This window comes from Castor canadensis, chromosome 5 (assembly GCF_047511655.1).
Source record: "Castor canadensis chromosome 5, mCasCan1.hap1v2, whole genome shotgun sequence".
Lineage (NCBI taxonomy): Eukaryota > Metazoa > Chordata > Mammalia > Rodentia > Castoridae > Castor > Castor canadensis.
The window spans coordinates 83,737,319-83,764,674 of record NC_133390.1 but is presented as its reverse complement, the minus strand read 5'-3'; the positions used below and the strand labels follow the sequence as shown (position 1 = coordinate 83,764,674).

At 40.1% G+C, this 27,356-nt stretch overlaps 1 protein-coding gene across 5 annotated transcripts in view; it reads right to left on the bottom strand.

Annotated features, from left to right (window-relative positions):
- The window catches only part of Dgkg (diacylglycerol kinase gamma), a 199,943-nt gene that overhangs the window by 154,785 nt on the left and 17,802 nt on the right, over nt 1-27,356 (bottom strand). For 4 of the 5 annotated variants that reach the window (XR_012447999.1, XR_012448000.1, XR_012448001.1 and 1 more), the window contains exon 2: nt 12,519-12,826. Coding sequence is in view for 1 of the 5 variants with exons in the window: in XM_074073594.1 (XP_073929695.1) it covers nt 12,519-12,585 (67 nt within the window). In the remaining 4 variants the exon portion in view is untranslated. The remainder of the gene's footprint in view (nt 1-12,518; nt 12,827-27,356) is intronic. The other variant, XR_012448002.1, reaches the window with a different exon arrangement.

Sequence of the window (27,356 nt, the reverse complement as noted above, 5' to 3'; positions counted from 1 at the left end):
TTAATTATTCCCTCCCATGGCTCCCACATAACTTGTGCACAACTCTGTAGTAGCACTTGTCATACAGTAATATAATCACTTATTAACTTGCCTCCCTTGCTTATCTCTTACCTACTTTTACCTTTAGAGCTGTAACTGGCAGGTACATCTTTGTATGTTATGCCAAGATCTGACATAAAACTAATACTCAGAAAAACAATATGTAGATGAGTACATAATCATCTGAGTGAAAATTTTTAGACATTTAAAAATTTATTAGTTATATAGTGTGGGTATCAAGCCCAATAAAGCCCTGTCCTTGGTGCTGAAACATTGCTGTACATAGGACGAGGTACTTTCTCCTAATTATGGGATCCTGTCTGCTCTGGCCTTTCCCTTGATTTTCATTTTCTATCTTGATAAAGAGAATTGAACTATTCATCTTGACACAAAAACATAACCACAATTATATCTCATAATTAGGTTGGCTGATTTAATATTCTTACGACAGTTTCGTCATTTCTGACAGTCAAAACTTTTTCCTCTGGGAGTTGAGTCTCCTCAAACTTCATGCTTTTCCCCTCAGTGTTCCCTATATGCTACATTTATACTGGAAGGGGAAAAAATAAGTATTCAGAGGATTTAGGAAGCATAGTGCTTTGGAAGATTCTGCTTTCTATACAAAATGATTCAGAAATTACTGGAGACAGCAGTGGCTGCTTCCTTGGGTAGTTTTATAAGAGAATTGTGAATCAAGAAAAGAGAATCAATAATTGTCATGAGGAACACATCATGAGTGCATCTTGTGTTGTTATCAGTATTTTAGATGTCAAAGAAAACCAGGCTTTCTATGACCTGTACTTCCCCTGTCTCTAAGTATAGTGGGTAATTAAGAGCTTCTCAAGCTCCATTATTGCTGCTATTTAAACATCTGAGCAAAGGGCAATGTTATTAAAATCTCACACTGTGTTCCTTGTTGTTCAGGATCTTTGTGAAGAAGGTTATGGTCTCGTAGGCCTAGGTAAAGGAGAGGTACTCACAGGCTGGGCTACCCTCCATGGTTTTGCTGACTTGGATTCTATCAAGCACAATTTATAATCATTGCAGGATTGAGACACATTGAAATGTTACAGAAAAAATGCTGCTGTTGCCTAAAAATGGAAATTTCTTTCTGAAACTTAAAACAGATGTTGAAAAACTAATAGCTCAGTAAGATCCAGGCAGCAGATGCCAACAATTTGGGTTGCTTCCATTCAATACAGAAAGCACTCTGGAGGGTAAGAGGCTGCAAGGTAATGTAAATGAGCTAGCAGGGAAGATCATCTGAATAATTGTGATAATTTGCCACATGAGCCACTCCTCCAGCCCTAAATTGTGATAATTTGAACTATCCCTTACTGACGACATTTATCTGTACATTCTCATAAACTTCCCCTACTGATCCAGATACATCTGGGAAAATTTTCATTTTATAAATGAATAAGCCGAAATTCATAAAAATGAAGTGACTTGCTCAAGAACGACAATTTTAACTCAGGTCTAGTCTAACTGAAAAGTTCATATCCTGTCCCCTTAAGATTATTATTTTTCCCCAAATATTTGCTAACACAAGGAAAATAATAATCATCGCTGTAGCAGTGATATGAAGCTCTGTAAGACACTAAGTGAGTAAGATGTGAAATTGAGACGAGAACGGGCTGAGGTGGGGACTGGATCTCTACTATGGAGAAGAGAACCTCTGAGCAGGGCACAGAGTGAGGAAGGCTTTGAAAGACAGAAATGAAGCAGAAATGGTCTCTCAAAAGTGACAGAGTGAGCAAAAATGCCAGGATATGCCCCCCACAGAACATTTGGAAAATGTTAGAGTTAGAGAACAGTTTGGGGACAGATTTGTGGGGCCTTGAATGCCAACTTAAGGTCATTGATTTGAAATTGTTAAGGACTTTTTGAGTGGTAGAATAACATAACCAGCTGTTTAATAAAGGCCACTCTGGAAATGGACTAGAAAAGAGGTTCAAATTAAGCCAGAGTTCAGTTAACATCACAGGTATATAGGTATATTCTAACTATCCAACAAACAGTTCCTATATTTTAGAATCTATTTTAATGAGAGGTTTTTAGCTCAGCCAAAGTGGCCAGATTTTTTAAAATGCAAACTTGAGATATGGGCATCCTCGTATGGCTTCTACAAGAATAGTGTAAAATTAGTATTTTGATTGAGAACCAAGAAAGTGATTTCAATAAAATTCATATTATTTTGACATTAGCATCACATTGTGGAGATTCCATAGTTCACCCTAGCAGAAATCCTTTGTTCTTAAAGTGCTATGGCTCTACTTTAAAAAATCCTGCTTTGTATTTAAGTGACACACATATATATATATATATACACAAACACACACATGCACACATATATCTCACATGTTTATATTGAACAGTGGTTTTAAAAAGAAAAGATAGAGAAGACATTTATTTACAATATCTGATTAATAACCTAAAATTAAATAGAAAAAAAATCCAGGAGATTTCTGACTAATTTTCTAAGAAGGATATTTCTCATCACATATTTACTTCAATTCGTTTTATGGGCTCTTAAAGGCTTATAGCATGAACACCCTTTCAAAAAAAGGAAACAGACTAATTCTCAAATTTGAGGCCCATTACTGTCTCCCAGGATGTCCTTTGCTTCTTTTTGGCAGTTTTCTTCTCAGAGGATTTCTGGAATAGGTTTCTCTTTCTATGAGGAGTGAGTGGATATTAGGTATAACTAATCCACTTCAGTGATCACTGCTCCACTCTGTTCATTTAAGACAGTTAGGAATGATAAGGGGCTTCTTTGAAGCATTCCCTGAACTTATTTCAGGTGCCTTCTATGGGGTCAGTCGTGTAACCTCAGTAGAGAACTATTTTGTCAAAGCCTGTGTCATGACTCCACCATCAGACCCAGAGGTTGGCTGGTTCCATTTCTGAGTGTACAACAGTCATGTCCACTGTTCTTTGTAATAACTCCCACTTTGTTGACTGTTTATTATATGCTAGGTACTGTCCTAGTACCTTATTATTTTATTTAAATTCCCACAACCACCTTCTAATGTAATAATTACCCCTGCTTTATAGAAGAAGAAATAATTAGACCCATTTTAGAAAAGAGAAAACTGAGGTTTATGGAACTTAAGTGATTCCTTCAAAGGTGCAAAGCTAGTAAGTGAGTCTGTCTTATTTTTTAACATATCTGAAAATTATGACACAGCTATTAAACTCATTGAATATATGAACATTGTCAAGTCAGAAGATAAAATCCTTGGGCTGGAGGTGTGGCCCAAGCAATAGGTCACCTGCCTAGCAAGTGTGAAACTCTGAGACCAAACCCAGTACTACCACCACCACCCAAAAAAAAAAAAAATAAAACCCTTCTTCCATGACAGTGACTGTCAAATCTGACTGCATGTTAGATTTACCTGAGAAAGTCTATACACACAGAAACCCAGAACCCCTTCCCCCACAGACCAATTAAGTCAGGTCTATTGGAAAATGCAGGAAATAGTATGTTGTATAGTTTCCTGGGGAATTCAAATGTATAGAAATACTGTTTTTTTATGATATGATTTTATTCTTATAAGTGAAGACTGTCTTAAGAAGCAGCTGAACCTGTTGGATAATTATGGCAAAAAGTCTTATAACTCTGACAAGTATAAAATTGCTGTGCATGATAGACATTCTCCATTATTTAAGTGGACAGCACCAAAGAACTCAACCCAACAGGTCAACTGCTTGGCAAAACTGGGATACACTTCGCATAAACTCAGACCAGGCAGACAATCAACAGACAGATCTATCCTAAATCAGGTAGATTAGAAGACTCTTTTTCTGTGATCAAGGTCACTTGTAGTAACAACTGCCCTGAGAAGTTTTCAATCCAAAATTATCCCTTTATGCTTTATGTGCCAAGAACTCTGGGAACCAAACCAAACATTTGTTCACAGTGTTTGAGAAAATTCAAAGCCTTTATAAGGAAAAAAAAACTGGCTCTTCTCACAGATACCTTTGTTGCCACATTGGTGTGGGACAGGGATGTTCCCCATGTGAACAAGTTGACAAATCAGACACTTGTGTTTAGAGCAGACTTATGTTATCAGCTGTGCTGCCTGGAGCAGAACCCAAAAGTTTATAGTTAAGAACACTGAGTATTTGAGTACTAGGCTATTAAACTGTTAAACTTTGAAATAGCCATAAATCAACATTTTAAAAAGTGAATCTGAAACTCCATATATGAGAGTGAAATTCTAAGGTACAGAACTCCCCATTTCTCAAAGTTTTTAGGAGCTTCTTGAATTATAATGTCCATGTGAACTGCCTGAGATCTGGTGAAAAATGTAGATTCTGACTCAGTAGATCTGACCTAAGGCCCAAAATTCTGCATATTGAGTGAGAACCCTAGATAATATCAATTATACCAGTTGGTGGACCTCGCTTTTGGTGAGCAAACCCCAAACAACATTCCTGCAGATCAGGCTTTCCTGTTGCAACCCAGAAAAGATCATAAGGCTGAAGCTAGAAGGACATAGTCCACAGACTGGAAAGGCCACAAGTGATTCTCAACTCAGGGAGGTGGGTGAGAAAAGGGGGAGGGAAAGTTGGCACATGAACAAAAAGTAAAATCTCTGTTTTCCTTCATTAGATAAAAGCTGGGATGCATGAATAAATTTTCTGATTACTCCAAGGAGTTAAGAGCAAAGTGAGAAGCACAAAAAACAGAGCAGTGCTTCTGAAGGTCCTAGAGCAGGGAGGATGATGTTAAAACAGATTTCTCAGGGCCAGGAGTCCTGTCTTACCTCTTTAGCCAAGAGAAATCAGGCCCCAGAGCAGGGCGTTCAAACATTCAAGAGAAGCCCACCTTCAGAATTGTGGACTCATTTTTACATACATGTTCTCCCAGCTACACTTCTTTTCCTGCTCATTGTTTATCCCCAGCATGTAGACTAGAGCCTGGCATAAAACAGATGTTCAATACAGATTTATCAAGAGAACAAGGTCTAGAAAAGGGATTGTGCTAGTCAGACTTGTCCCATATGTCCTACGTTGCCAGGGCATGGGGAAAAAATAGAGACCAGTGATTCTCAACCATGGATACATTTGGAACCACCCAGGGAGTTTTAAAAAAATACTGATGCCTGAGTCTAACACCTACAGATTATTATTAAATGGTCCATGGAGTGTGGGCAGAGCATTGAAAAACATTCAAAGCCTTCCATATTATTCAAATGTGCAGTCATGACTGAGGATCTCTGAAGCAGACCAAGCCAAAATTTGAGGGGAGTTTGTGGAAGTGATGGCTCTGACAAAGATGTTACATATCAGAGGAAAAGACTTCATACTGAAGCAAAGGGAATTCTGGCTGATGAAAGAAAAACCTTTTTTAGGGTTTTCTGATGTATTACAAATGATCTGAAAGGCTTGTATGGCTTATTCATGTAAGTAAAATTTGCATTGCTAGCAAAAATTTCCACTTTTTCTCCCAATAATTTGGCTTCATCATTCATATTTTAAGTGAAGGTGAAGGGACGAGCAGACAACCTGCACCATGTTGCATCCAAAGTGTGGCCCCTGGACCAGCAGCATCAGCACTGCCTGGAGCTATGCACTGTTGAAAATGCACAATGTCAGACACCCTCAGACCTGTTGATTTGTAGTCTGCATTTGGATAAGCTGAGAGCCATGTTCCATAAAGCTATCTCAGTCTCCATGGGTTCTGACTGTGTAGCACACTCCTAGTCACCACTGAGGGAAAAGAAGGCCAGCTGTGCTGAAAGAGGTGCCAGTGAGACATAGTTAGGGTTCTCCCTTCTAAGATGGAAACAACTCCATGTGACTCTCTATGGGCCAGGAGTGTATGAGCATTTGATTAGGCTGCACTCTGCTGGACAATAAAATAACAGTTTCAATGATCTTACTTAAGAGCCCATATGTCCTACACCACCAGGGAATGGGGGAAAAAAAGATAGACTAGCCCTAAACATTGTTCTACAAATCAGTCCTAAACATTTTCTTTGACTCCACCACTAGCACTGATAGGTTTGAATTTTAAACTGTACCTACATCTTAAAGTCAGAAATTTTGCCTTGAGCTGATTTTGATGATGTGTTTCCTGATAGTATAATATACTGATTCATTCCCTTTAAATGTATTTAAAATGTTTGCTCTATTATAGTTTAATTGATCAATCTTTATCTATCTACCATCTATCTATCTATCTATCTATCTATATCTATCTATCTATCTATCATCTATCTATCTATCTATCTATCTATATCTATCTATCTATCATCTATCTTTCTATCTATCTATCATCTATCTATCTATCTATCTATCTATCTATCTATCTATCTATCATCTATCTATCTATCTATCTATCTATCATCTATCTATCTATCTATCTATCATCTATCTATCTATCATCGATCTATCTATCTATCTATCTATCTATCTATATCTATTTATCTATCTATCATCTATCTATCTATCTATCATCTATCTATCATCTATCTATCATCTATCTATCATCTGTCAAGGTATGGTTGAAGGTTGAGTTCCGAGACTTTTCCTTTACTTTCTTAAAACTGAATTGAAACTCTCATCAGAATCAAGAGACATTGAGTCTAATTCCTATTCCACCATTGACCATCTGTGTGATCTTGGGCTCTGGTTTCAGTGCTCTCATTTGTAAAATGGATAGAAATTAAACTTGATGGTTAAGATCTCTTCCAGCTTTAAAAATTCTTCATAATCTAGGTGACCACTAGTTGACATAGGAAACATTAGAGAATTAAAAGTCAAATTGATGCTTCATTCTTTTTCCTGTCTGAAAAAAAGCTGATCATTTCTATAATTAATAAATCATGAAACTTAAAATTTTTTTAAAGATTTAAAGGATTTATTAGCATATTATAATGTACCAGGGTACACTGTGACATTTACAAAAGTGCTTGCAGTACCTCCATCTTTTTCCTTTATCCCCCTACCCCTTTTCTTAGAACAGTTTGAATAGGTCTCCTTGTTCCATTTTCACACATGAATACAAAGCACTTCTATCATATTTGCCCTTCTTCACCCCTTCCTTATGCCCTCCCCCCACCTCCTGGTAACAATCCCTGAATAGGACTTGTTTTACCTTCCTGTCCTTCATTTTTTTCAAAGACATTTTTGTTTATGATGATTATACGGGGAGTTTCATTGTGACATTTCCTTATACATATGTATTATACCCCAAATTGGTTCATCCCTTCCATTATTCTCCTTTCTGCCTTGGTCTTCTTCTTGTATTATAAATAATGGAACTTTTAAAGAATTAATAATTCTTTAAAAACCTGGAAAAAACTTCCCCTGCCCACTAGCAAATGTCAGGATTGTCAGGAGGAGGCTCAGTAAGGGGCATACCCTGCATGCACTTGTCCTTTGGGGTAGAAAAGAAACCTGTTTAAACACAGAAAGTGAGTGTTGGATGCATTCATAAAGGTCGTTGAACCAACTAGAAAATGACACTCTCATCTCTCCTATCATGTGTCAGCCAACTCTTTGCCTACAGTTCCAGGGAAAGGAAATACAGTTACTCTTGGGCCAATTCTGTTCCACTTTGGGCAGGTTTGACCATAGGGATTACTGTATGCCATGCTTTTAACTGAAGTCTTCCTATTACTTCCTTCTTTTAGTCCTAGGGCTACCTCCTGAAGCCATTCAAAATTGATTTAACATCTTTTCCCCCAATAGCACTGCACTATTTTAATACAAGTTTTCACTCATTTTTCCCTCTTCATTTTCCATAATAAGGCTGTGAGGCCTCTCACCATGCCAGTAGTATTTCTCAAACAAGTTCTACTTTGTCCACATCCAGTGAAAACTGCAATACTCAGAAAAAAATTAATTCAGTGCCCTAGAGAAGTCTGATCAGGGTAGGATGGAATGCAGACATCAGTTTGCCTTACTAGACACTATAAATTTGTTTGGAGACTACTATTGCTGCAGATCTTAGGATCTAAAGAGATTGCAAACACTTTGGTTAAATGAAAAAGTTTAAATGTGTTCAAAAGAAATCTCTGCAATCATTAAAAACCACACTTCTAAAGAGTATTGAATGGTGTGGAATGATAGTCTCCAAAGATGGTGATTATTCATCTGCTCCTTCCCTGTGTGAGCCACTCTCCATGAGATGTGGAGTCCATTTCTCCACCCTAATGAATGCGGGTCAGGCCCAGGACTTCTTTGACCCATGGAATGTGGCAGGAATTCCATTCTTAGGCTTCTGAGCCCAGGTGTTAAAAGGGCTGGATGACTGCTGCTTTTCTGTTCTTGGAGTCCTGAGCTGCCATTAAGAAGTTCAGGCTTCCCTGCTGGAAAGAAAAGGCCACACGAGAGGCCCTGAAAGATGAGGAAGCACTAGAGAGGGAGGATCTATGGAGGAACTCCAAGGTACCATCATGAGATGGTCTAGTGCTCCATCGTTTGAAGTATCCCACCTGGGGCCCGAACATGTGGAGCAGACGCTGATTATGTCTGCTGTGTCCTGTCCAGATCCCTAACCTGTAGAATCATGGGAAAAGCCAAAATGGCTACTGCTTAAAGCCACAAGCTTTGAAGCTGTTTTGATGTAGAAATGGATACCAAACACATTGTTAGAGTGAACAAAACAGCAAACAAAAAAACATAGCAGGTGTATTCCCATTTGTTTCACATATGTATGCACATACGTGCACATATGTATTTTTGTATTTTATGTATTTATTCTTATATAAAAATATGGTTGTAGCTGTTATCCCTGGGAGATACGATGATGGGGAACTTTAAATCTCACCTGTTTTTCAAATTTTTTACTTTGTTTTTATTTCCTAATAAAATTTCTTAATTCGACATTAATTTTTTTTGACAAGCATTTTACATTGCTAATTCACATTGTTTACTGTCAAGTATAGATGTTTGTTATATGTATGTGATTATTTGTATACATTTAAAATAAATATGTTTTTAAGATGGCTTCTCTCCCTCTCCCCCAAAGGCCTCCAGAGAATGTGCAGGTTTATGTAACATAAATGGAACACACCAAGAGCCTCTCCTACCTGGTAACCCCACTGGAGAGCATTCTTAACTCTCAGGCTGCATACTTCATTATTTTGCTATTGTAAAACTCCTGTTTATATGGTTATGGAAGAGTGGTTGCTATGGCAATGCAATCCAAATGAATACCAGAATGTGTCTAAAATTGGTGGAAGTCACTTTTTCAGGGTTCCCTCTGAGGAGTAATCATTTCCCAAGAATTTTACATTTTTTTCCTCTCACTAGAACAACATTACCAGAGTCCCTTGTCTAGGCCTAGGGCATGGACAATATGAGGAAGGGTTAAGGAAGGATAAAGATGATGGTTGAAGGAAAGAGCCTCTTCCTCATTGTCACACTCACCATTCTAGACTCATTCCTCAGCTCAAACTAGATTTCTTCCAAAGGACTCTGTGTTTTATTTTCATCCCTCCATTCTTCAACTGCTTTGCCACATCTGGATCCCTCTTTATCTCCCTTCATTCTGGATACTTTCTTTTTTTTTTTATTTTGTTTGTTTACTGTTTATTTTGAGACAGGGTATCACTATATGGCTCAGATTGGCCTGGCACTCACTATCCTCCCAAATGCTAAGATTAGTGGCCTGTGCCACCTCACCCAGCCCCACTGACTCCTTCTTACCTGGATGAATTTTTGTTTCTGTGTCTTTTGACTCTTTTTCCTTCCCTGACCCCCAAATGAGAGCACACCCTAAGCCACATTCTCTATCCTCTTCTTTCTCTTAATACTTTATAACTCTAAGGTACCTTCACTTTTCTACTTTTTTCTTTTTCTATCACCTCCATGCATGAGTCCCAAGTCAGAGTGTTAGCCTAGTACCTCATTCCCACTCACAACCCACCACATATCAGGTATCTCATTCAGAGATGTATCAGGTATCTCATTCAGTGATGGGGTCCTGCTTCCTTCTAAGTCTTCCTCCAACTCCTCCCACCCCCCACCAACATGTGCTGAGGCTCTCAGCCTGTGTTTGAAAACAATATCTATACCTGGAAGCCCTCTACTGAGTGGAACTAGACCTCCTACTCTACTCACTTCTCAGTACCTGCTTTACTATGATGTCACTGATGAATCTTGTGTGTCTCCCCCCACGAAGCTGTTAGCTTCTTGAGAACAAGAGCTGCATCTCCTTCTTTGCTGGTTCCCTGGAGCCTGGCATGCATGAGTGATCAAGTGGATGTGTCATCACCATTTCAAAGTCAACATCCCATGCTGTCTCCACCAGTCCTACATCCTACTGTTTGCCACTTTAGATTCAGTCTCGAGGTATCTTCAAGTTTTGATGGCATTTCCAATGCATTTTCCCCACAAATTAGCATTCATTCATTGCTACACTCACCATTCTAGCCTTATTCCTCAGCTCAGACTAGATTTTATCCAAAGGACTCTGCCTGACTCCCTTACCTGGCAGCTATCTGATCTGAACCACCCTGCACAGATTCATGCTCTACATCTTGCCACCTGGGTCCAAGACCCATACCTTGACATGCAAGACCAAGTTCTGCTGTGGTCCCTATCCCTCCTCACACCTCTCCCAGCCTCCTGCTCCTTCTTGTCATCCAGCGATAGCTCTGCTTACCACACCCTATGCACTCTTCACTCTGGGCCCCTCTGCCTTTGCTGCCATTGTCCCCTCTCCTATCTACTACCCACGTTTTAAACCTCTTTCCTCCTTTGAGTTCCCCAGCTAAATCCTCTGATAGGGCTTCAGTTGTGTTCCCCATTCATATGTTAAAGCCCCAGCCCCAGTACCTGAAGATAGGACCTTAGCTAGGGCTATTGCGCATGTAATTAGTTAAGATGAGGTCATACTGGAGTAGGGTGGGTCCACTTCAGTAAGACCATGTCCTTATAAAATTGGGAAACTTGGACAGAGACATGCACACAGTGAGAAAACCAAGTGAAAAGATTTGGGAGAGATATGCCCACCTACAAGCTGAGAAGGCAGGCCTAAGACAGGTCCTCTGCTCCAGCCCTCAGAAGGAACCAACCTGCCAACCTGATTTTGGATTTCTAAACTCCACAATTTGGATACAATAAATTTATTTTGCTTACTTCCCTCATGTTGTGTACACATCCCCTCCCATACAGTTTCCCCTGGCTTTCAATTCCTTTCTCCTTCACACACTCTGTTGGCGAGCACTACCAGACCTGATTCCTGTTGCCTTAGAGCTGTTCTCTGCTTGTGTCACAAGCACATTTCTGACCTCTTAACAGGATTCCAATCCCTGTAGTGTAGGCCCTTTCTTTGTGCTTCTTTTTTATCTCTGACCGGGCTTAGTACTTTGCTGATCTACAGAGCAGGCTGAGTTAAACTGAATTTACTCTGGAGGGTGCTTCCTTGTTCCCAGTCAATACATTACAGAGTTTCTCTAGACCCATCAAGGTTAGACAAGAAAGCATGGGCCCCAGAGTACCAGGGGGGAGACTGAACAGTACCCTGTGGGGCTCCTGTTGATCTTGGGGAGCATGTGGATTCACAGCATGATAGGCCTGGATGGGACCACAGAGTGAGACCACCTAGTCTAACCTTCTTGTACAGAAGAGGATGTGGAGTCTCAGAAGTGTTAAGGGCTGCCACATCACAAGGAGCAAGAGACAGAGCTGGCTCTTGGGCTGAGTCCCCTGACTCCTAGACCAGTGCTATGAACAAGGGAGGAGTGGCTGCCAAAAGGGCAATTGGAGAGAACCTGTGTATGAGCTGGGGAGGGCAGGTCAACAAGCTGCAGGCCTAGTGATTTACAAAAGCACCAGCACAATTAATGGGAAGGGAGAGGCAATTAGAACAAGATGGTGAAGGGAAGCTCTGGAGACAAATGACTCTGAAGAAACTTAGTGCCAGGGCACAATAATGATGATGCAGGGGGCAGAGGTCATACAGGTGTCTGCCCAAAGACTAGCCCAAGCAGATTCCTGTCACCCATCAGGATTCTGAGTGCCCTGTTGGGGACATGGCTGTGTGCCAGTGTGTAAATATGAATCTCTCTGGGTCCAAACACAAGAGTGTATTAAACCTGGTGACTGAGTAACATGGAAACCATGCAGCCAGCAGCCCTTCAAAATTATGCTGTAAAGGGGTTTCATTGAAACCTGAAAATATGTATGATACTATGTTGGGTGGAAAATACAGGCTTGGGGGGGAAAAAGATATATACGGTTAGAACTCAACCATGTAAAGAACAGTATGCCCCAACATGTTAATAGAGTTTATTGGTGATTTAAAATTCACTCTATTTTTATTCCACGTGTACTCTAAATTCTGTGGTGAACAAGTATTATTTATAGACCCTAAAGGTAAGTGTGACTTTGTGTTAAAGACACTAATTCTGCATTTATAAGGCAATAGAAGTTGTAGGCCTGACCTCATTCCTGATGGCATTACAGTTATTATACCAGAGGGAAAATCCTACCCCTCTGTCAATGCATTTACTTACATTCTGAGTATTTCTGGAGTTGATTAAATTCTTCTGAAGTGAGAGAGACCCATCGTTCTTCACCCATCGTTCAACTGAGTGTGAGTGCCTTGAGGCCAGGGACAGACTTTTGCTCACCAGGGTGAAGCTGAGGCCCAGCTCAGGGCCTGGCTCATGGCAGATTTGCAGTAGATTCAGGCCTCCAGGAGACTTCTTGAGGACTCAAGTGTCTATGGTGGCAGTGGGTGCGTTTTGGCAGCGGAGAAAAGACCTCTGCTATTCCTCAGGCCACATCCTCCTGTTGTAGTCAAGGCTCTTCAGAAAAGTCACTGTAAATGAGAATGTTAGAATTTAAAAACATAGATTCCCAAATGTTCTCTGTGGAAAGATATACAGAGGAGAATGGTAGAGTTGTTTTCCAGGGAGCAAGGTCTGCACTGGGAAGTCTGAGGAGGGCACAAGACCAGACCAGCAAAACCCTACTTTATTGACTAGCTGGAGGTCTATGGCAAAGCAGCCTGTGAATAGGTGAGCTAAACTTCTAAACTCCAGGAAAGTTTAGAAGGCTCCTATGCAGGTGGTATTAGGGCTACCCTAGGGGACAGAATAAAAATGTCTTGGGCTGTTAGATGCCTCATGAGTGGAACAGTAGCTTTGTGGGAGGTGATCTGAAAGATATGCCATTCTCTCTCCACTGATTTCTAAATTCCACCATCATGGCTTTGGCAGGCAACTTTGGAAATGTGAATAATCCCAAGGCAGCTAAGATCTAGTGTCAAAAGCAGTTCTCTGTCCTCTCAGAGTCATCAAAAGGAAGTTAGAAGGAAGGCCTGCCAGCTTTGGGGCTGTAGCTTGGGCAAAGGGAAGTGAAATGAATTCAGACAAACATTGAGCATCATTTCCTTTGATCTTCTTCTAGTATGATGTATTTCATTAAGTCAGCTTTGTGGGGAATAAAATTAATGTAGTGGGTCAAGACCAGCACTTAAAAACAGGAAATAGAATAGTATAGAATGAAAAGGAGTTGAAAACATTAGAATGTATCAACCATAGCAAGTTTTATTTCATGAGCTGTCTCATGTGTATATGTACATATGAATACTGATCATAATGAAGATTATATCTCTTGTTCTGGGTTAAGGTTTTTAAAAAAATGCTTGGAAACCATTGATATACTAGGAAAAGAAATAAAAAACAACCAAAATACGGGCTCTGGTATTAGTAAAGAATATGCCATTTTAATAAGACAGGACCACTCCCAGGGACTGACTTTACAGCATGAGGGAATGCAGGCTGGAGGTCACAGAGGGAGCATATGTGGAGCGTTCTCTGGATGGGTGTGTAGACTTGCCTGGTGTGGACCTGGACCTGGAGAGCTGAACTAGAGCTGAGGGAAGATGCTGGAGGGACAGAGATTCTAGCTCTGTCATGAAGGACCATGGTTGAGAGTGTATGATGGAGGTGAGACACCTGCATCTCTGGGAGCGTGCAAGTCTAACCTCTTTCCTCTAAAAAAGGCCAATTCTTTTCCTTAATCTACCAGCAGACTAGATTCTGTTCCTCAGTCCCCAGTTCTTACTCCCACAGGCACCTTTCAGTACTTCCTTCCTTTATTTACTTTTTCTTCAGCCTTTGTCATGGCAGAAAATGCTTACCATGAGCCTTGCTTATCTTTCTGAGTATTCCTCTCCTCAATCTCAGCCTCTTTGTTTGCCATCTTCAAACATTGGTGTTTCCCAAATCCTATCCCCATCCTCTGCCCACCCTACCTTCCTTTCTGAGGGACTTCATCCCCTCCATAGCTTCAAAGAATTTCCAGCATTGAGTTCTCCTCTTGTTCTGAATCTGAATATTCACAATCCTCCACCCAGCTCTAATTATCCAATTATCCACCATGACTCCATTGTAAGTTCCAAACCACCTTAAACTGATCAGTAATTCCAACCTACTCCTCTCTACACTTGGGTCATATCCCAGAAGAGCCAATACCCAGGTCAGAGGCTGAGCCTCAGCTTAAACTCCACCACCTTTCTCTCCTGCCAGAACCAAGTACCAATCCAGGTGTGTGACTGTGCGTTGGGCACTCCCTCTTCTCCATCACACCAGCCCTTTCCTGGAGATGAGCCTCCTCATCTCCTGCCTAGTTTTTGACAATAACTGTTCTCTCTACCTTGAATTTTGCTTTCCTCCCTTTGACTTGCTCTATAAATTGCCAGCCAAATCACTTTCCTGGTAATAGAATTCTTCAGGGCCTTCTATTGCCTACAAAATAGGATATAATCTTTGTATGATACACAGAACCCTTTTGATCTGCTTCCTGGTGGTCAGTTCAGTTCAAAGGTAAGGGACGTCCTTTACAACACTTTCCATCCTACCAGGTAATTCAACATTATAATTGTAGTACCACTGATGTGTTATCATTTAATGGACAGTCATTTTGCATTGTGCTTTACATATATAATCTAATTTTGTCAACATAGCAACATGTACATTAAGTACAGTCATGCCACATAACCACGTTTTGAGCAACAACAGACTGCATATGCAACAGCAGTCTTATAAGATTATAGCGGGGTTAGAAGATTCCTATGGCTTAGTGATGTTCTAGCCTTCATAACGTCAGGACTCCACACATTGCTCACGTGTTTGTAGTGATGCTGGTATAAACAAACCTTCTGTCCTGCTAGTTGAATGAAAGTATAACATACAATGATGTATAGTACATAATACTTGGTAATGACAAGAAGCCACTATGTCACTGTTTATGTATTTACTATACTATAGTTTTTATCATTATTTTGAAGTGTGCTCCTTCACTTGGTAAACATAAAGTTTACTGTAAAACAGGCTATGCTATGCCAGCAGCACCCTCACACATCCTGTTTATCATGTCTCTTGATTGCGTTAAGAGGCTACATGGAGTGATTGACCTATCCATCTAGGCTTATGTAAGTATACTCCATGATGTTAGCACAATGAGCCTAACAGCAATCAGAATGTGCCCCTGCCATTAAGTGACTCATAATTGTATAGCTGTCTCTATTTTACAAGTGAGGAACATGTTTAGTAAATACAGTGAGGAGAAAAAAGAAGTCACCACCCACCCTGCACAACAATTAAAAAAAAAAGGAGTCACCAAATGCTTTTGTTTAAGAATACCACTATGAGCTGGGTGTGGTGACACACATCTATAATCCCAGCACTTGGGAGGCAGAGGCAGGAGGATTGTGAATTCAAGGACAACTTGGCTACATGGGGAGATTCTGTCTCAAAAAAGAAAAAAAAAAGAATGCCTCTATGGCTTAATTATTCAGTACACTTTCAGAAGCAGAGTTCTAAGAGGATCCAGAGACATACTGCCTGATAGAACAATGCTCAATTAAAAACCAGAAGGCAGGGAATTTGAGTCTGGGCCCTTATTAGGTATTTGACTCTGGACAAATTTCTCATTTCTTGAATTTTGTTTTTTTTTGACCTTTAAAATTGAGAATATTAGTGAAAAAGCTCACTGAGTTGGTCTTAGGATACAAAAAGCAAAAAAGCCAGCTCCACCCCCCAGCATAATGCCTGTCACATGGAGAATACACAATAATAATTGCTGCTCTTGCCCTACTGCAGAGTCAACCCTTAGCACTCAGTTTAAGTAGTCAGCTGACAGCAGTTGGGAGAAAGGTCTCTAGTGTGCAACAGGTTTCTGATCTTGATCCTATCCTGCTCCAGACTGTTTAATCTTATAAGTTTTGCTTCCCCAATAACTCTTGCCTGATTTTACTATGCTAATGACTGTCTAATTCCATCATTCCTTTTATATTTACTAGGTTAGACGTCTACTGCAAGGGGTTCCCTACTTGTTTGCATCAGCATGCGTATATCATCATATATATATAAATTTATTTATGTTGGTATATACACTGTGAGTACTATACTGCTATATATCCTAACATAAATAGAAATAGTAAATAACCATATAATCCAAACGTATATTACATTAATATATAATATGTATCTAATTAATTCATGGACACTTATTTATTCAATGAGTTGTAGTACATTGCTACCTTTATTTGTTTGAATTTTTAAGTTGTTCCCAGATTTGAATAACAGAAGCTCATTCCAAGGGATTCCTTGGCTTTTAAACATATTCCCTGCATTCTAAGCAACCCCGTATGTTCTGGCACTACCAAATGTTTCAGGTCCATCCTGACCTCCTCAGCTCTAGTTGTGAAGTCAGCTTTTCCATCACGGACCCATGCTTCCCTTTAGGGGAAAGCGATATGTGAAAGCAAGGTGTGGACACTACATGTGCTCATTGCTACGGGGGTTTGTCATTGCTTCCAGGTTCTATCAGGGATGGAGCTAGGAAATATATGTATATATGCACACGTCTCACGCCAGTGTTTGGCTGCTGTCACTCTGAGTTTACACTTACACTGCCAACTCTAGTCCAATACTACAGGGTCCATTTTAGTTTTCCCCTGGTTTCTTATTTTTAAAGTCTTTTCTTCAACAAATCTGTTTCCATTACCTTCAATATACTTATTTGCTCAGTCTTAAAACACACACAAAGTACTTTCAGAATTGCTTGTCCATACCTCTGTGAAAAACAGAGTTCATGATTTCTTTACTGTTCTTCTGTTTTTTAGCCACCATGTCCTCTTCAAAATACTCTTTTCCAAAGCTGCTTGGGTCAGCTCTTTCTCACTTCCATTGCCTACTGTTTGTCCTTCACTTAAGTGTTTTTTCTTCCATTCCCATAGATCCTCTGTAGTATGATTTCAAGATTCTGAATTACTAAAAAGATGTACTCCGAGAACATGTTTCCCCATCCATTTTGCTCTATTTCTATCCCTCTCTTTCCATCTTACTCCCACCTGTCACTGAATGCTATTCTTATTCTTGCACAACTTCCCTGGCTTATTCTTGCACAACTGAGCCCATAAAGGATATCTTATTTTCCTTTCTTTCTTACACAAAAATAGCACATTATATATTGCTTGTTCATTGTTTCCTCACTTAACAATCTATTCTATTCTATGAATCACTCCATATATATTCATAGAGATCTTCCTCATTTAGAACCAATGTGGCTCCAATTATTCCTTGCTTAAAGCCCTTCAAACTCCTCTCTTGGCTTTCAGGATAAAGGGTCAGCTTCTTAGCCAGTTCCAGAAGGATGTTTACCCATAGTGACAGCCCACCTCCTCATTCTCACCCTATGACCTCCTGCCCCACATATTCCACCTTCCAGTCAAACAGAACTTCTATTTCTAGGCTAGGAAAGTGCCTGGCACATAGGATGTCTTCGTAAGCATGAGTTAGTGGACTGAGCAATACACCATGCCTTTAGTCTACTTGGAATGCCTTCGCTATTCCCTTCCCACTCATCTGACTGGTTCCAGATAAAAAAATTACTTCTTTTCTGTAGCTTCTTGGAACTCTTTGAGCAAATTTCCCTGCTTTCCCAGTGGTATCCCAGAAAACTCTATATGCTTCTGTATTGTAGTAGCTGTTGGTCCCATGTGGGAGACAAACACCCAAATGGCTAATTAACACACAAGCTGGTACAAGGAGTGGTACAGACACGCACACAGGGAATTACAGAGCTGAAGCAGGCGCAGAAGTCTGGAAGCTTCCTAAAGAGCCAATGCACCTGCTAAGGATGGGCAATGAGGTGATGGTGTGCATGCTGTAATAACTCAACAAATACTCACATTATTATCATTGCTGTTCCATTGTAGCTGAGAGCTTAGCTTTACAGTGGAAGATGCTGCACCATTCTTTATTTCCATCAGGAAAAATTAGGGGTCCGAATTACCACTTAAGTCTCCTGATGGATGGCACATGATAGCCCACCTCTGCCTTCTGCCCTTTGTAGTAATGACAGCTAACATACAAGAGGCTGCTCCAGCTCACATCAGTCACCATTTCCCTTGCAACACCAGTCCAATCACTCTCCTCTCAGAGGTTCTTTTCAGTGTAAAGAAACTTCTTATTACCACCCCAAGCATCTTTCCTGACAGAACAAAATTTAATAGGGTTTTCTAAATAAAATTCAGATTGGATATTGTCTGACTTGGATGGAGGAGAGTGTTTTATGTCATCAAAACTGTGCCACCGGAGCAATTGCTTCAGCTCCCTGGGCCTCAGTTTCCCTGTCTATAAAATGAGGGGGTGGGAATAATGGTTTCAAAAACATTTTCTAGCTCTGCAATTTCACACACTGGATCAAACTCTATTTGTTCTGTGCAGATGTCAGCATGGAAATCACAAGTCAGGAGGAGACAGCAAATTCAATGAGTATTGAATTGCACCCAGGTCTCTCTATTCATTCGAATGAATCAGCCATTCCCAATTATCCAGGAACAAACACCTCTTCATCTCTGCTTCACTCTCCTAAAGACACTAGTTCATGAATATGACATCAGATTGGGGGAGCTTATTTCCATGCATCTAAAGAGTTGTAACAAAGCCATAATGAATCCATTTTTATAAGGGGAAAATGACTAGAAGCTAAAAAGATAAGAGCCCTTTCTCTTCTCAGACTTGGGACAGGTCACATATTGACAACTGTCCCTTCTTTGGCTTTTATTCCTCATGCTCCCTCTTCAACCCTATAACTCCCACTTTGCCCTTAGATTTCAGTTCAAATATCACCTACTCTAAGAACTTCCCTTAATTCACCCAGTCTGAGCAGGGAATATGTTCTTTGCTCTCCAATAGCACTCAGGACTTTTCTCCACAGAGCACTTACCATGCTGCATGGACTTGACAGCTCTCTCCCTACCAGACTCTGAATTTCTCCAGGGCAGAAATAGTCTCTGTTCACTTCACAGCTCTAACTATAACAGGGTCTCTGAGGATTCATTTCCTCTTTCTTTCTCTCTTTCTTTCTTTTTTTGGTCATACTGAGGCTTGAACTCAGGGCCTTGAGCTTACTAGGCAGGTGCTCTACCACTTGAGCCATGGCCCCAGTTCTTTTTGCTGTGTTTTTAAGATAGGGTCTCACATTTATGCCTGGGCTGGTCTGAACCACAGTCTTCCTAGTTATGCCTCCTACAAAATGGGATGACCCATGTGTACCACCATGCCCAGGTTTTATTGGTCAAGATGAGATCTCACAAACTTTTTTCCCAGGCTGGCCTCAAACCACAATCCTCCTGAATTCCACCTCCTGAGTAGCTGGGATTACAGGGAAGAGACACCATACCTAGCATCTTAGGATTCATTTCTTGAACCCTCAGAGTACACTGGATATTGATTGTCAATTTTTTTTTTCTGTAGAGAAAGAACAGGGCGATAAGAAAGAATTGGAGAGAAATGAAAGACATGAGTTGGAATAAAATTATTAATAACACCATTTTATGAGTTGCTGGCTTTATAACAAAAATGTGGATTAACATCACATTTTTATATTAAAATAATGACCTAAACTTATCAGTTATCAGGATTATAAGCTATAAAATAGACACTTGCAACCACAATACTTTATTATTGTGTTTTATTATTTGTTATGCTTAACTTGATAAGTTGCTTGACTTTATCAATGAATTGTCACATTCTTGTATATTGGTGGTCCCCATAAACCATACTTCATGATATTGTAGGGCCTTTGTAGTCCCTTCCCTTTGAGTCTGGGCTGTACCTGTGACTTACTTTAACCACAACACTGTTCCTGTCAGGCAAAAGCTTTGAGAAGGTCTGGCAGCTTCCATTTTGTGTTCTTGGGAGCACCACACTGCATTGTAAGAAGTTCAGCCACTTGCTGAAGAGATCACACAGTACATACATGGAGAGACCACAAGGCCAATGGGAGGCGTAAAGACTTAATTCCCTATGGAGGAGAACTCAGCACCCCAGTTAACAGTGAGACCTAAACCTAGATACAAGACCTGTCAAACCATTCCAGCTAGCACTCATTGGTGGAAGCCATCCTAGCCACAGTGTTGACCATGTAAGACAAGAAGCCACCTTGGATTTTTCTAGCTTAAGTGAACATCACGTGCAGTGAAGATGAACCATTCCTCCTGCTAAGCTGGTCTGCCTTTCCAGTGCACACAGTCTTGCAGAATAATAAAGTGCTTGTTGAGCTGCTAGGTTTTGGAGTCGTTAGATATGTAGTCATAGGTAACCAAAACAACTATTTAAGCACTTTTGGGTGCAGATTACATATGTATCTGTTTAGCAACAAGATATGTATGATTCATGCTTGTAATGTAACTTGTTCATGTCTTAAAATCTAGTAATTGGAAAATTGTAGGCTAAAAATACCTCTGATGCAAATATCTATCACTGCATGCTGTAGGGTTAACCAAATATCCTCCACAGGCTAATATGATAATGGTGAAGTCAAATGAACTATAATTTCCAATTAAAAAGCAAGTAAAGCAGTAGCTGAAAACCACAATCAACTCAAAACAAGACTGACACTGCAACAGTAACAACATGGCCTTCCGCCAGGTCACAGGTTCTAACCATCTGATCCAGAGAGGGGGTAGTAAGCTGCCCGGTCTTTAGAGGCAGCCAGACTTCACCGATAACTGAATTAGAGCCCTCCGGGAACTCAATAATGAGTTAATTTATGTTTATGAATAGCAAATATGAGTAATACCTAATAACTCATTTAGTACATTACCACCATAGAGTCTTTAGACATAAAAATAAAAGTCCTGGAATTACATGTTGCCCATAAGAATTCAGAGAGGACTTTCATTTGAAGAGCACTTTGTACCCAATTTGTGACCTCAGAGTGAATGTGAGATTCTCTACTCTGGGGGAAACATGAACACGTCAGGCTGAACTAAGCTACCCATGTGCAGGGGGAAGGGCTGGGGATGGCCTGTGCCTGGGAGAGGTTTTTGAGCTCTTGGAGGAAGTTGAGGGTTCTACCCCAGGTGTTGCCTCTGCCACACAGAGTGTTGGACTGGGGAGTCAGTGTAGCTCAGGGGCATCATAGCTTGACCATGGGTCATTCACTTATTTGTTTGTTCACCTGTTCAGCAAATCATTGTAACAGCAAGCAATAATAGCAACTTCCATTTATAGACTGGAACACATGTGCTGCCTTACTCACTCCATCTGGAATAGCCAACAATGCTGTGAGGAAGATATTTTTATGCCTGATTTATAGATGTAGAAACAGGTTCAGTGATTTTCTCAAGTGCTCCCACTAGTAAGTGACAAGACTGGTATTTGAAGCCACGTTTATTTAGTTCCAAGGCACATGGTGTTTGCTTTACCACAGCATCTTTGGATGAGTGTCAAGTACCTAAGTGCCTGGCCCTGTGAAAGGTGCTGATGTCATCAGTAAGCCAGGCTTGGAGATTCTACACCCTCATCCTCAAATGGGAAAGTAAACCAGAAGCCAGAAGCCAAACCACAGCATGGTCCTGGAAGGCCACTCTTAGTTGAAGGGGGAAAATCATATTAAACATGAATGGAATAGAATAGAAAATGTGTTTGAAGTTTGGGAGATGTCAATGAAACTTTGCTTTTGTTCTATCTGTTTGTGAAACCTTGAAGTATGTTCTCTCAGCTTTGCCCCTAGGGCTGCTATAGTGGAAATGTTAGGGAAGGGCTGTACATAGCAACAGGAAACACTGATTTCAGACTCCAGCTGAGCGGTTGATAGGGAATGATCATGAGTGAGGCCTAAAATTTCTTTCCTAGACTCTTTAGTGTCCGGGAGACTTCTGCCCAAAGTACCAAGAGCAAGTCTGGCCTTGGAGTTAGAGAGATCAGAATTCAAATATTGGCTTTCTTCTATATAACGGTATGCTGTGTGATATGAAACAAGTTGTTCTTAATCTCTAAATGGGCATAATGATAATATTAATGCATGCTTTACAAGGTTATTATGAGTCATAGCAAGTAAAACTTTGTATTAGTGGTTCCTAATATGTGGTTCCTGCACCAGCAGCAACAGCACCTCCTGGGAACGTATCAGCAAAGAACACTCTTGGAATTCACCCCAGACCTAGAGAAATCCAGAGTGACCCAGCAACCTGCTAAGTGTGTTGTAACCACTGCTTTCCACTAAGGTAAGGGACAAGGTAAGAAGAGAAACTTGTAATACCTGGAGCGATTCTTTCTCCTTCAGGGGCCCTCTGGCAGATTGATTCTCGATCTCTCATGTCAAGCTCCCTTTCCCAAAGCAGGAAAATATTATGGGGAAGCCAGGGCTCTCAGACTGCCAGAAACCTGTCATTCTGCCACACTTCTAAAATTCTCATGCTATGACTTACATTCCCTGCAGAATTTTCCTTTCTTTCCAATCCACATCTGTTTTTCACTCTTCTCCTGTTACATTTTGTGCCAAATATGTTATCTAGGGAGGGCACAGAATAGACAATAGCAATTTCTTATCAAAAAGTGAATGGACAAGAAACAGAAACCATAAAATCCAAAGAAGGCAAGAAAATGACAGGTCCATTAATGCCGGCTGCTCATCTCCACATCAGAAACAGTACTGTCAAGGAAGAGCTAACTCAAGTCCTCATCCTAAAGTTGACTGTGAGGCTTGGGCAGGTCAGAGGACATAACACTGTAAAAATACAGGTAGTATGGCTTTAGTAGTGTGTAGTGTGTTGTGTGCATGTGCGTGTACGTGTACGTGTGTGTGTGTGTTTTAGCAATAACCACAACAAAACCACACTAGAGTGACATCATTCAAGTTTGGAACAGTGTGTGAAACCACAATGAACTCCGTGGATCAGGAGGAACTGTGGTCAGTTGGTCCAACACAATTCTCCATTTCACAAACCTTTTGTGTTCCCAACCCTCTCGCCTCTGCCACCCCTGATTTCCTGTTCTCTAATCTCCTTTCCTTTTCTTCTTCCTCTTCCTGCTTCTCATAGTAATAAAAACACCAGCAACCACTTATTGAGAGTCTATCGGCTCTACAGTAACATAATACTCAAAATACTCTTTCCAGGTAAGTATTATTACACTACTGAACCTAGGACCACAGATCAGAGAATGATGGCAATTGAGACATCCTTCAAACTCAAGTCTGCCTGAATGTATAGTTCACATATCTCCAGCTTCTGCAATGGTTGTCAGACCTGGAAAGGTTAGTGATACCATGCGCTGGTTGTGAACTTTCAGAGGATGAATTTTTGGGCTTATTCCAGAAGCCTAAGATTTAGTTAATGGAATGTTTTGGATAGTAGGGAGCCTTTTGCTCCATCCACACCAAAAAAATCAACAACATTGTAACAGACAACCATGCTATAATGATTCAGCACCTGGACAACAGATCCAGGGATGCTAACACTTCACTCTTATCTCAGACAGTGTATCCCTGGATGGCCCTCTTTGGGTACCCCAAAAGTTTCTAGAACTACTTTGAAAAAAAAGATAGCTAACTTTTACTGCATGCTATACCGTCCTAAACAATTTACAAGAATTGCTGTATCTGGTTGACTATATTCACCTACCCTTTGCGAGACACAAGTGTTATGCTCATTTTAAAGCACGTGGTGAAGTCATTTGTCCGAGGTTCTGTAGGATTCAGGCCCATGTGGTCCAACTCTGGAGGCTGTTTTTCATCATTGTGTCATGTGACACAGATAATTAGGGCAACGAGTTACATTGTAGTACTTGGCCATCAAGAAAATACAAATATATACACATAATTTAAAATACTGTCATTTGAGAAAAGAATAAACTTGAAAACTTTTTACAGGTGGCTCACAAATCCCCTTTCACAAACCACAGCATGAGGGTGTTTGGAGGGCTGGTGGAGTGGCTCAAGTGGAAAGAGTACCTGCCTAGCTAGTGTGAGGCCTGAGTTCAAATCCCAGTGCCACTAAAAAAAAAAAAGAGGGGGTTTAGAAATAAGGGAGGGAGAACAAATTTATTTCCAAAGCAGAGCAGTGAGGGTGTTGTAGGTGGCCTGGAGCCCTTGGGTGTAATCCTGGTTCTAATATTCAGTAGTTAGGTGACTTTGAGACGTCACTTTCACTCTCTAGACTTCAAGTCTCATTTGATAACTGTGGAGAGTGGAGTACATAATACTTAAGGTTTCTTCTAAAGTAATCCCACTTTCCTCCAACATCTCAGGCTGGGTAATAATATTTGTTTTATATTCATTTAAACTAGCCTTCATTGGCTTCACTGGGTAGAGACAAGGGTAAGAGACTAGTGCCACCTATCAAATTGTGAACAATTACAAATTAGGTAATATCCTTGATGGCACAAAAGCAAGGAAACACAAACCCCAATTCTGCTGGTATGGAAGTAAATTAGCCAAAATGGCACACAATATATCAACAGATACATGCATTTGCACAAAACTTACTTCTGTAAGCTTAAGAACTATGGGCGGTAATAGCACTACTTCTGAAGCTATTATGGCTAGTTCTGCAATATTTCAACTCCAAGCACATTTGTGGCAGCACTATTTATATTAGCAAAAAAATCCAAACAACTTTAAGGGCCTGCAGTATGGGTTAGTTCAATACACTTTGTTATGTACATCTAAAAAAAAATTCTGAAATCACTAAAACAATGTTTAAAGAATTATTCAAGTTTATGCTAAATGCCTTCTATAGATTAAAAGTCAACAACTGAAAGTTAGTTAAATATTAAACTTATAAATATTCAGAGTAGGTGGTGAACCACTCCAACCAGATTCCCCTTTGGAAAGAAGGATTTACTCCTCCAGTGGCTTTGGAGTGCTGCTGGCAGTCAATTCTCAGCAGCCAGCCCTTTCTAGGAATTGCCTTAGCTGAAAAAAAAGCTGTCTTGTCCAAGGTCATGCTCCTTCCTGGGCAGCCCAACCCACATCTAATTACCCACTGATGGAAAGTTGTGGGGAACAAAGGTTTGGCCTCTTCCCTCCAAATGAGAAGAAGTTCACAGGAGTTCTGGGATGCCAGTACAAGTTCTCCCTTGGCGAAGCCCTTCTTCTGTCCCTTCCCTTCCACATGTGGTGACACTAAGAGCACTCCTTAATAAACTTACAACACTCCTGCACTCTCCATCCCAGGATATGGGTCCCAGGAAACATGATTTGCAGCGATGGAGATGGAAAAGCCCACACATTCTAAGTCACTTTTTGTTTAAAAAGCCAATGAAAACTTGAAAGTGTTCCATATTGACTTAGTACATGTGCTATTTGTTTACAGCAATGCTTAAAGGACACTTGTAGCCATAAATGAATTCCTTAGAAAACATGATAGATACCAAACAAAAATACTCAGGCTTCCAACTGAAGAAGAAAGGAAATAATGGTTAAAAACAAAAACAAAATACCCAGCTAACTAATAAAGCTGAAAAGTCAGTAATAAAGCCAGAAATTAATGAACTAGCAATCATAAACAAAATAGTAAGTAGAACCAAGAGCTCTTTGTTATTGATGTTGTTGAAAAAAATCCATTTGATGATGAAGGCAGTGTTTACCATGGCAAGCTCTGAGACTTCAAATGGGAACAAATGAAAATTAACTAAGTAACTGATGTCCTTGAAACTAAAATAAAGATGATTTGAAAGGTGAAAAAAGAAAAATGAAAACATCCAGGAAAATAGACAATTCTTTGGCAGAGAATGAGAGGGAGAGGAGGAAGAGGAAGAGGAGGCAGAGGAGCTTGTAGCAACATTAGGAACAAACAAGACACATAGCTATGAATACTAGATTTTTCAACTATATTCACCCTTACAGCACTACATTGAAAAAGCCTAGATGAAATGGAAGAATTTTGAGAAATTATAAACTATCCAAAACAATGTCTGACTAGTCCAATTAAAGTACAAGATTGCACCCATATTCAAAGATCTACCTGTCCCACGCCCCCGGCCCAGATATCACAGCAAGTTCTAACAACCACTAGGTACAGGTGACGCTCTCCTTACATAAGCTGATCACAGTGAGAAAATATGTTAACTTACATTTATTTTATGTGATCAGATTTCTTGATTACAAAAACTAAAGAAAGCAAGCATAAATAAAAAAAAAATCAAAGACCATCCTCACCTACCAAATTATGCAAAACCCCACATAGAATAGTAAAATCCGGTACAGTGTTAAAAGAATAATGCATAGATTTTAATTCCAGGGAAGCAGGGATGAGTCAACATTACCAAACTTATCAATACACTATGTTAGCAGAATAAAATAGAAATCTACATGACTATCTCAATATATTTAAAAAAGTCCAATACTCAAGTGTGGTGGAAGCAAAAACCAAACAAAAACCTCTAAGTACATTAGAAGGTAAATGGAACATCTTTATTTCATAATGTCCGTGCACTGAAACCCTACAAAGAATGTCATATTTAAATGAGAAAATACTAGAAGCATTACCATTCAGATCAGGGGAAAGAAAAGGATGTGAGTTATGACCTCTACTTATCCAACAGTCTACTACAGAGCCCAGCCAATGCAACTGAAAGGAAGCCACACTTGCAATCCTGGCTACTCAGGATGCAGGTTCCAGGAGCATCGTGGTTCGATGCCAGCCTGGGCAAATACTTTGCAAGACCCTATCTGGAAAATGCCTAACAAAGAAAGGGCTGGTGGAGTGGCTCAAGGTATAGGCCTTGACTTCAAACTCCACAACAGAAAAAAAAAAAAGGTACAGAAACTGAAATAGAAAAGATGAAACTGACATATTTTTAAAGTGACTATGACAGTATACCAAGAAAAAAACAACAATTAAATATATAAGTAATTAAAACTTATCAGCAAAGTCACTGATATAAACCAGTATTGGAAAATGAAGTTGACCATCCTTTGCACTAAAAATAGTTGATTAGGAAATACAGCATAATTGAAAAAGAACTACTTCAAAATTTTAATGAAAGGTAGAATGTACCTTGGAATAAATTTAAGATCTTTATGGATAAACCTATAAAAGCTTA